Source organism: Tigriopus californicus, chromosome 7 (genome assembly GCF_007210705.1).
Source record: "Tigriopus californicus strain San Diego chromosome 7, Tcal_SD_v2.1, whole genome shotgun sequence".
Taxonomy (NCBI): Eukaryota; Metazoa; Arthropoda; class Copepoda; order Harpacticoida; family Harpacticidae; genus Tigriopus; species Tigriopus californicus.
Window position 1 is genome coordinate 9,891,651 of NC_081446.1, and position 9,827 is coordinate 9,901,477.

The following is a 9,827-nucleotide window of genomic DNA, read 5'->3' on the forward strand; positions in this document are numbered from 1 at the left end:
TATTTTTTACCATAGTAAGTAAAGTCATTTATTGATCTGTTTTTCTTTTTTGTGTGTATTTACAACATACCCATCTAGTGATACGACTAAATGCAATTATTTCACATCGTGATATAGGAATATTTCATTAAGCTAAATTGCATATTTCGTTACACAAATCAGTGTTGCACAACTGTGAATGCCAAGCGTTGATTTTTGACTAATCCTGGCAGTCTTCAAGTTCAAGGTTTCTCATGAGAGAACAGCATTATTTTATGTAAAACTGTATGTACAACTTAAAACTTAATTGCAAGTTCGCTTAGGGGTTCTTTGAATAAAACGTGTGTGAAAAAGGGTCCCTTGAGTGTATTGTGTGTTTAAATGTAGAATACCGGCACCAATGGTTAGGTTTGATTGGAGGTCACTCTTTTTTGATTAGAGGATCGCTCATTTCTGAAGCTATTGCATTTAGAACCAAGATTCGAGTTTCATGTATGCTGCATTGATCATTTCTGGAGTTTGTACAGGTGTTTAACTTTTTAGAGCCTGTCTTCCATTGCCAAGCTTGGTTCTTAGGCCATAGCAATCTGGATAGGTAGAGATGTGGTTTGGCCGCCAGATGATCCAGTTGTGGTAAGGATCAAATTGGGAGCAATCGTTGTGAGCGAGGGTCGCTCTTTCATGATACGTTTCCCATGACGATATTCATGCTTGACCAAATGGTCGGATCGGACGAATCGATGACCGCAAATGGCACAAGCGAATTTCTTTTCACCGGAATGGGCTCGACGATGTCGGGAGAGCTCGTCAGAGCGGGCAAATCTCTTATCACAGCCTTCTACAGGACAACTGTAGGGGCGTTCACCTGTGAAGAAAGATGAATTCATGAATAATCGGTCACCTTGTTCTTCTGAGGTTAATAATAAACTCTCGCCAAAGAATGAAGCAATCTTATGAAGCTTGACTAATGCTACTCTTACCAGTATGATTTCGATAATGAGCCTTGAGATGAGACGATTTCAGATAGGTCTTGTCGCAATCGGGGAAATCGCAAACGAAGGAGCGTTCACGGGTATCTTTCTCATTTTTCCTCGGCTTGATCATTTTGTAGAATTTGGGCAAGTTCTGAGCGGTCACACTTAGAGTTGAGGTTGATTTGGCGCCATTACTGTGAGTGGCTGGCGCCAAAACGATCATAGCTGGAACCATTTGGACGTTATCCAAACAGAACGTCATTGAGTTCGAATTGGGACTTGGGGACCGGTCCCGCGATTCAGACGGCGAAGAAGAGCGAGGCGAACTTACAAGTGGAGTCATCATAGTTGCAACAGTGGCTCTGACTGGCCTATCATTGGCCACAGCTTTGGGTGGGGCTATCACAGATCCGTTGAGGAGAACGGACGGACAATTGGGCCCACATGTTGTGGCAGTGTTGGGAGAAGGACACGCCTTTGTCATCTTGGATAACACGGCTTGAGTCACATCCTTGGGAGCAAGACCCTTCTCCGAATTCGTCGGGGCTTGTCCGGCCTCCAAGATCACAGATCTCTGTTTGAGCAGCGGGTCCAAAGCCAGATTCTGTTCCCCCGCGGCAGTGAAGTAGTCCAGTTCCACAGAGGAGCTGGGGGATGGGGGAAGGAGAATCGTTCTTGGAGTGTCCTTGGTTAAACAGAGAGGTTCCATCTGCATGGGTTCGGGGATGGCATGGCGAGCAAAGGCGCCACTGGCGACGAACAAACCCTCACGGTCCGTGTTCTTAGTGACCACAAAGATCTCTTGTTTGCGTAAGTATCCAGACTCTTGTGGAAAGTCTTGAGCCATGGGGGCATCGTAGACCACATCCCCTCCCGAGGAGGCTTGTGATCGAAAATTTCCCTCAGAATCAGATTTAGCTGATTCGTCGCCCTCACTGGAGGGTGAATCCGGAGGTGTGTCCATCACGTTCGAAGGTTCGTCCACGCTATCCTTTTTCATGGTCTCCAATGCAATGATCAATTTCTGAAGAGGGGAAGAAAAAAAATAAGTATCAAGATAACGCTTCCAGAAAAGAGTGAAGAACAACAACTTGTTTGTGCAAAGACCATTAATGAAAGGGGAAAAATACTTCTGGATGCCAAAGTCAAGGCTATCTTCAGGGGTTACGTCACCCATCAAGTTGCCAAAGGCAATAATTATACTCAAGGTCAATGTACCTTATGGCCAAAGTCACTCTCGTAGTCCTCGGAATCATCACATACCGATGAAGGGGGCGTGAGAGCCCAAGATCCTTCATGGCTTTGTTCCGTCAATCGGGTCGATGACGCTGAGATGTTCGCTTCCCAGCGCCGCTTCAGACATTTGATCGACATGTCGAAAACACAATCTGAAATGAGGATACTTTTATGTACTCATTTGTGTAGGAGACCTTGATGGCCCAGAAATGTGTATGCGGAAGATACAATATACGTATATAGTGACCGTTTCAATTGTAAACAAGCGAACCTTTGTAGATAGGCGGTTAGCAATCCATAAAGTGTTTGTCACTTGTTCGGCCTTTCATTGCAATTGAGGTGTGCCGTTAACAAATGCTTACTTTCAACTGAACTATCTTAACTGAATGTCGGAAATACTTATAGAGTTGCACAAACAGTCATCACGCTGAGCCAACGTGATCTACCGCCCTACATAGAAGTTGTTCAGTTCACTGATTGCAATCATGGGAGAGCTTCTACGTAAACGGCAACAACTACCCCACCAACCGCTTCGTGTTGTCAACTGAGACTCGATTTTCCTGCCCTCACTCCTCGATCTTCGTAAGGTCCAAATGTCCATTGCACTTTGATCTTGAATGAGTTAGACTAACTTTGTATTCCATTCATTTGAAGCGTGCTCTATGTTCCTAATTGTGTAAGGGTGGAGGATGCATTTTCATGCCTCATGTTGCGCACATGAAGGTCAAAGGTTGCGAAAATTCTGACGAAATCTAGGATTCACACTGCGAGCGTAAAGAGATCGGATGGGCTCGTGTACCTGACTGGGTAGCTATTGGCCATGCATGTCTAGAATGATATTTCCTCCACGCGTTATGTATAACACCGCGTTCAATGCAGACACAAAAATAGTCGTACTTTGGAGCTTAAAATCACCTCCTTCACTTTCTTGAGCCTGGTTACATGCACTCAATATTTTATTCGATATCGCTTCACTCACTCATTCACCATTCACCATTCACTCAACATGGACCTTGCTCAGGAACTTGTTGGCCAGGCAACTTGTCATAATCTGAACTTGGACTGAGGATGGGTGGGTAAACCAAATTGTTTCCAAGGGTGGATTGACAGTATGGTGAATTCTGGTTCGAACCAGTTCAACTCACCCTGCTCAAATGTTGATGTCCGACTCACTTTCCTTCTCGCTTCAAATCAATGGTTATAGGTCAAAAATTGGGGAAAAATCTTCAATAATCTTCTTTCACCGTTATCGAGTCAAAGGATCGTGCCTCACTGGCCATTGAGTATGCAATGTGTACGTACTCAAAGCAAGTATCTCGAGTCCAGTCCAACGGAGAGAGATCTGATGCAAAAAACGCTTGAAAATAACGAACGATCACGCCGACACCGAGTGATACTCAGACTTCCAACCAGATCGGGGTCCGCGGGAATCCACAAATACGACGACTGCATGCAACACTGTCTCCAGTAGAGACACAGAATTCAAGTTACGAGTGGACGCATTAGATTAGGATGCGTCCTCTCCTAAAAAATGTGAGACCGTCCAGAAACAGTATCATGAGCTATACTGGCTATACTTTTGGATCACTTAAGTAAGTCGTCAGCATTTATTATACATTTTCCTCACACGACGAAGAAGTTCAACTAGTCCGACTAATTAGAACTTGCAGAGGGTATTATGTGCAGAGTGAACTCTAGCAATGAAAGCTGGATATCCATTTTTTCTGCGCAACCCGATGCTGATGGAGTACGATGGGTACTCACTCGGCTCTCTTGACGGTCGAGATTGACGTAGTAATTCACTGCCTTCAGACAGTATTGTATCCTAGTACTACATGTATGCACCCGCTTGAGTGCACTGCGGAGATGTTCTAGGTCGCTCGCCGAGGACAAGGACGCGATCACGAGTTGATAACGTGCTTTGTAAAAAAACGATCCCCTTCATTGTTCTGACTTCTGTGTACTGTTCAGCCCTCGAATGCGTTTACCAGTCCCTCGAAATGGCGTGGTCCGTACTTCATGGATTGGTCCTTCCTTTGACGTCACGCGCCTTTATCGTGATTTTGTGCTATAGTTAGATAATTGAAGCGACATGATTGAAACCAATTTTTGGCCCAAAACTGGTCTTTTTGGCATTGTCCGCTTTTATTTGACGAATTTTCCTGCTTTGCTCGCAAGCTTTGGGTCTCTTCTCATCAAACTTCAACGAGCGCGAGTGTCTCGGAGACGGTTTAATATTGTGGTCGTCGAAGATGATGCTGGGGAAGCTTTGTTATTGCTCCGATAAGGAAGACAAGGATTGCTTATTGCAAGCCAATGGATGTCCGTGCTAACAAGGGTGATCATTGGGTAATAACTTTCTTAACATTCTGGCATTAGTTTACTCTCTTGGAACCCTTAGAGTGACATTGATGAAGGCGGCATTATCAAGGTCACATTATTTTGAGCAGGGACCAGGGGAGTTTCAAACACTTCTTTAATTAAAAACTCATTCCTAGATGATGGCAAAATCGTAACTTTAGTTTGATAGTGGAATTCAAGCCCTTTGAGGGGCAATTTAAGAAAAGCAGGTTTATATTCCAATTTTGACACCCTATAATGGCAGTAAAACTGGCTTCAATCGATTTTTTTTGTTATTTGAGACAACAGAGCCAATCTTGGGCCCTATGAGACCCAAAATAGTTTTCATGAACGAAACTTTTTTATGATATCAAAATTAGTGGTTGCTTTATTAACAACATATTTTTGTCCTTTTGATTTGGTCAACTCGCCCATATACCATTTCAAGTGCAATTGTTAATGGCCTACCATTCCAAAAAGCAACAGTTCTTTCTTAGTTGTCCAAAACGGACATATGTCATAACAGATTGCAATTACACAAATGTCTTTTCGACCCCAGGATATTAGGAGGAACAAGTTGTGAAATTGCATGTGGAATATTGTACATCGTATCACTAATTTGATGGCGTCAAATAGATACATCTTCGAAATCACAAATAGAGAGACTTAAAAGAATTACAAGCAAACAATCTTTAACCATTGATTGTCATTGATTTGCACAAAAGTCAACAAAGTCGAAGATATCAGGGGAAATATAGAGTATCTCGTTTTTAAAGTAACTGTCTAAAAGTCACGATAGAAAGTCTGATCTTTCGAGGATTTTGGATCCGGATCGAATGAGTGTTGAATACATGAACTTAGACTCTAGATTATCTATGTAGGTCAAATTAACACTCTTGGCAATCTATTAAAAGCATTGTTTACTATTCCTCAATATAGATGATAAACGAAGTTTGTCAGAAACGATACAATTTGAAGTACGGTTTGAAGCACATAGAACCCGTTTTGCAGGGATTATCGTGCTTAAATTCTGGTAGATTTTTAATGGAAATATGTGAACGATACACTATTGGGAAACAATGCCTGTGTTTCCCCTTTTTTCATCACATTCCAAAACGACAAAAACGGTTTTAAAAATTATCAGGTGTTGTCAAAGCAGGATAATATCTCATTTAGTTTTAGATGTGGGCTCTCAATGAACCATCGTCAATGATTGTTGTTGGAAACTTGGTCTGCAATTAATTAGAACGTTTGTACGGCATTGTGTACGAAAACATCCAACCTATGCACTGAAAAGTTTTAGCGGTTTATTTTAATGTTTCCTTTCCCACCATGAACTTCAAAGTACAAATAGAATAAGCCAACACACTTGTGCTTTGTCGGTTTGTACCTTTCAATGCTCATCGAAGCATAGCTAATAATTCGCACGAAGAATACCTATTTAACCACATACTAATGTATCAACTGCAGATGATCAAGTATTTTTTTTTTGTACCCGTCAGATTGAGATAAGGTTATTAAAAAAGCAGTAGATCTTGCAATTCAAATAGAAACTTTGATCTGGTAGTAACAAGATTTATTGCCAGCATTTCAAGACAAGCCCTCGTACTTTTCTCCGGCACAATTTGCCTCTGCCAAGTATGAAACTAACGCATTGTCACGTTCGTAAGGCATGATACCTACAATTGAACATACTACGACACTTTTCTTTGATACTGGCTTCCCTAAAGCTCGTAGAAGAACTGAGTCAATGAAAAACTCACAACGTAACTTCTAGATCAGTCTTCCTTCACTCTGGTCTCGTTGGGCTCCAGATCATTTCACTTGACCGCGTTCCATGTTCCAATGAAATGAAAATATTTTTCAATCTTTAGAGACAATGATAGGAACAGACTAATTGGAAAAGTCGAGCTCTCAAGGATGAAGGTGACTTTTGTGACATTCTTAATTTGGTCACATGCCGGCAATAATGCGCTCCAAACAGTGAAGTTCACTCAACCTCGAAGAACACTACCCTAGCATACCTGCAAAACTTTGGTTGAAAATGGCAGGGAGCAAAATCAAGATAACTTTGCGAATTTTCTTAGAATTTAGAATTTGATAACGTGTGAAGAAAAAAGCCCCCTAGAATTCGTCACTTGTAGTCGTCTTACCTGCAATATATTCGGTAAAAGGAACCAGAACAGACCCCAAGGGGTCGGGGGACACGTGGGTAGGCTCAGATATGAGAGCTTGTTCCACCATCCAAAGAGTCAATGGTTTGAACTGGTTTGCGATGAGAAAAAAGTAATATCCTGTTGTAAATCACGGATAACACTTCATGAAGGGACAATCGTGGAACAAACAATGGAACGTACTGTGACGACAAACTGCTAGACTGATTTCATGTTTGGTTTGCTCAAAACCTCTTTGTGAGAGCAGGCCTGATTCCCTGGCTTAGTTAGTTAGTATATCCAGTTTTTTAATAATCTTGCACAAATGGATGCCAATAATTCTGGAGCTGTCAAGTGCAATTTCACTTTGCCTGGGGCTAAAATAAATGTTTGCTTTTTGATTTTCAATGACACGAAGCTTTCAATCAAAATTAGTATACGAAATCAAGACCATAATGGTTAATGTGCAATTGTATAGGAATTTATGATAAATAGGAGCAACATTGTAAATGAAAAGTAAGACAAAACATCAACCACAGTGAGGTGAGCAGAGGAGATGTAAGATTATGATTTACCGGTAAATGCTTGTGACTTGTGAAATGTCATAAAACTGAGGATACTCATGATTTACAAGAAAACGAGACTATTATCTACTGTTAAATGAAATTAATTGTGTGTTCAGGGACTTATTGCCGCATTTAGCTTCCCAAGTGGAATTGTGACGTTTAAATCATATTTTACGAACGTACAGCGCAATTTCAATATCCTATCACTATCTTGGTTGAATAACCTACGACAATATGCAAGAGTATGTTGGGGTTTGCAAATAGACCTGTTTTAGTGCAACTTGGGCAGGTGCTCTGATGATAAATAGGAGCAATGATATATTTGAGAACAATTATGCTTTGTTAATTTCATTAAGCTATTTTTCATCAAAACCGTATGGCTTTTGGTACGGCAATAAAAAACAAATTCAAATGATTATCATTTTTGGTGCAATTCACTTGAGCAAAAACGAATTGGTTTCTTTCGCCAATCGAAATTGACTAATCCAGATCCAGAGTCATCCTCGTCCTAATCAGTCTGGTACCAAAATGGACCAGAACTCTGTAGCGCGTGGTAAATCCAAACCGGTCCCCGACTCCAGGAGATCGCAAAGCCCTGCCTGGCAGCAAGATTGCAGAGCCGCGTGAGCTGCGTGGCTATGGCATATTTTTACCCCACGATCTGACCCAAGACGTGATCATTGTATTGGAGCCCGGTTGGTACAGAAACCCAACCAATCGACCAGCGTGGAATCACAGGCCTCCACCTCCTCCAAAGAGACTAGTTAACCAGCCTCTGACATCACACACCTCTTCCAAGTAACCCACTGCCCAACTACTACGTTGTTAGCCATGAGCGCAGTCCCAGAACAATGAGTAACTCCGATGCTTGTGCGCGACACTAATACAGTACATGCTAAAATGTTTGGGCTGGTTGACAATCAAATTGGACCCTGCTTTCTGTTGATCATGCTTCGTTGCTGTGATTCCGAAGCAAGTTTATACATAAACGAGTGACGTCCTGTCCTGTCTCCAGATGGGTCTCAGTACAGTACATTGAAACGTTGTCTTGATTTTCTGTCTGTACTCCTTACTCTCATCTCGGTATTGCCGGATGAGGGCCTAACGAAATGAGCGAGTCTAGATTTTCGAAAAACGAAAACCTCAATTAGACAATTGCGTAACAGCTATTCTCTCGATGTCGATGATTTCGCACAAGGTCGTTTGAGTCTTTCATATCCAGAGTAGATATTGAACACACGTGTGAGTGTCCTTGAACAACTACTCTGTGATAACTTCAAATAACTCACCATTTCGAAAAGAAATTTAATATTGTTATCCACTGGTTCGTTTTTTCTTTGATTTTTGACAACACTCATTAGCAAAAAATATTGACCCTGAAATGCATAATGGGTTACGCTAAATCAATCTGTAAAAAATGATAACTGAGATTATTCTCGAGGGGATGAATGCCCTCCTCATTTCTAATCAACGTTTTTTGTTAACTTACGGGTGCTATTTGAACCATCTTTCCCATATGTATGTGTGATACTTTGCAAGCTCTAAATCCAAAACATACCTTATTGTACAAAAAGTCAAAACGCCAATCGCATTTCCAAGCAATGTGCTACTGAGAGGGTGACTTAAGTGGTTGGAAAACTCGACACTATGGGTTACTTTGCTTGGTCCATTTTGTTACCAAATAATGACAAAGACTTGAAGGCGCCATATCGAAGAGCATTTTGACGCAACATGTGAGCACTCTTCTTTTGGATGGTTGATCAAGAAAAATAAGTCGTTATTCAAATTACTCGAATATGACAGGATAATGTGACTCAATGGACCAAAAGTAACGACAAGGTGCCAAGCCAGCATACCATGCTTAGACAAAATTTGTTAATTAGTCTAAATTGCCGCATTGTTTGAATGTACAGGATTTTGATTTTTAGCCATGATAGTTTTACGTGGTCAAATCTATACGAAAAATGACAGCCTTAAAAAAATTATAACATAATTCTTCTGATTGATTAAAATTCGGTTCCACAGCGCTGGATTACAAGGTGGCGACAGGAGCACTAGGAGTTCTGTAGCCCTGAAAACAAACATCGGAAGCGTAGGAACTGAATAATAATACACCCTTAACTCATAAAAATTTTGCTTTTCCATTGAGAATCACAATTGCACCTCTTTGAATTTGGGCAGATGTTAGGTAGCGTTTGGGCCAGGAGGCCAGCAAGGCGGATGTACGGTACAGCAGAATTTGCATTCAAAAGCTTGACTCGACCCTTCAGTAATTAGTACTGATGATGTTTGTCCAGATGCTTTTCCTCCACAGAATGTAAGAAAGCAGAAATTCAGGATCTGCAACGGAATTGCTGACTGCTTTTCCGTTCCTTGACATTCCTTATAAAATGTTAAACAAAAGAAAAAGTTTTAAAAGAGACGAGACCAACTTTCTCGAAGCCATCAGTAGCCGCCTCTGCTCGGGAAAAGCGTGGCATTCGTGGCAAATTTGTATAAGGTGGCGTGTTATCGAATTGTGATAAAATTCGTCCTAGTATGGAGGTTGGGTGGTTGCAGGCGAAGGTTATATTGAATGA

At 41.4% G+C, this 9,827-nt stretch overlaps 1 protein-coding gene across 6 annotated transcripts in view; it reads right to left on the minus strand.

Moving 5' to 3' along the window:
- LOC131883513 (Krueppel-like factor 14) overlaps positions 1–9,827 on the minus strand; it is an 11,281-nt gene continuing 1,454 nt past the window's right edge. The window contains exons 1-4 of one of the 6 annotated variants that reach the window (XM_059230996.1): positions 6,683–6,937; positions 2,172–2,341; positions 960–1,977; positions 1–844 (exon numbers count right to left, since the gene is read on the minus strand). In XM_059230996.1, coding sequence (XP_059086979.1) covers positions 552–844; positions 960–1,977; positions 2,172–2,341; positions 6,683–6,773 — 1,572 coding nt within the window. In that variant the 5' untranslated portion in view covers positions 6,774–6,937 and the 3' untranslated portion in view covers positions 1–551. Of the gene's footprint in view, positions 845–959; positions 1,978–2,171; positions 2,342–2,460; positions 2,598–2,753; positions 2,806–3,168; positions 3,193–3,334; positions 3,663–6,682; positions 6,938–9,827 lie in introns of those variants that run through there. The other 5 variants (XM_059231001.1, XM_059231000.1, XM_059230997.1 and 2 more) reach the window with 5 other exon arrangements.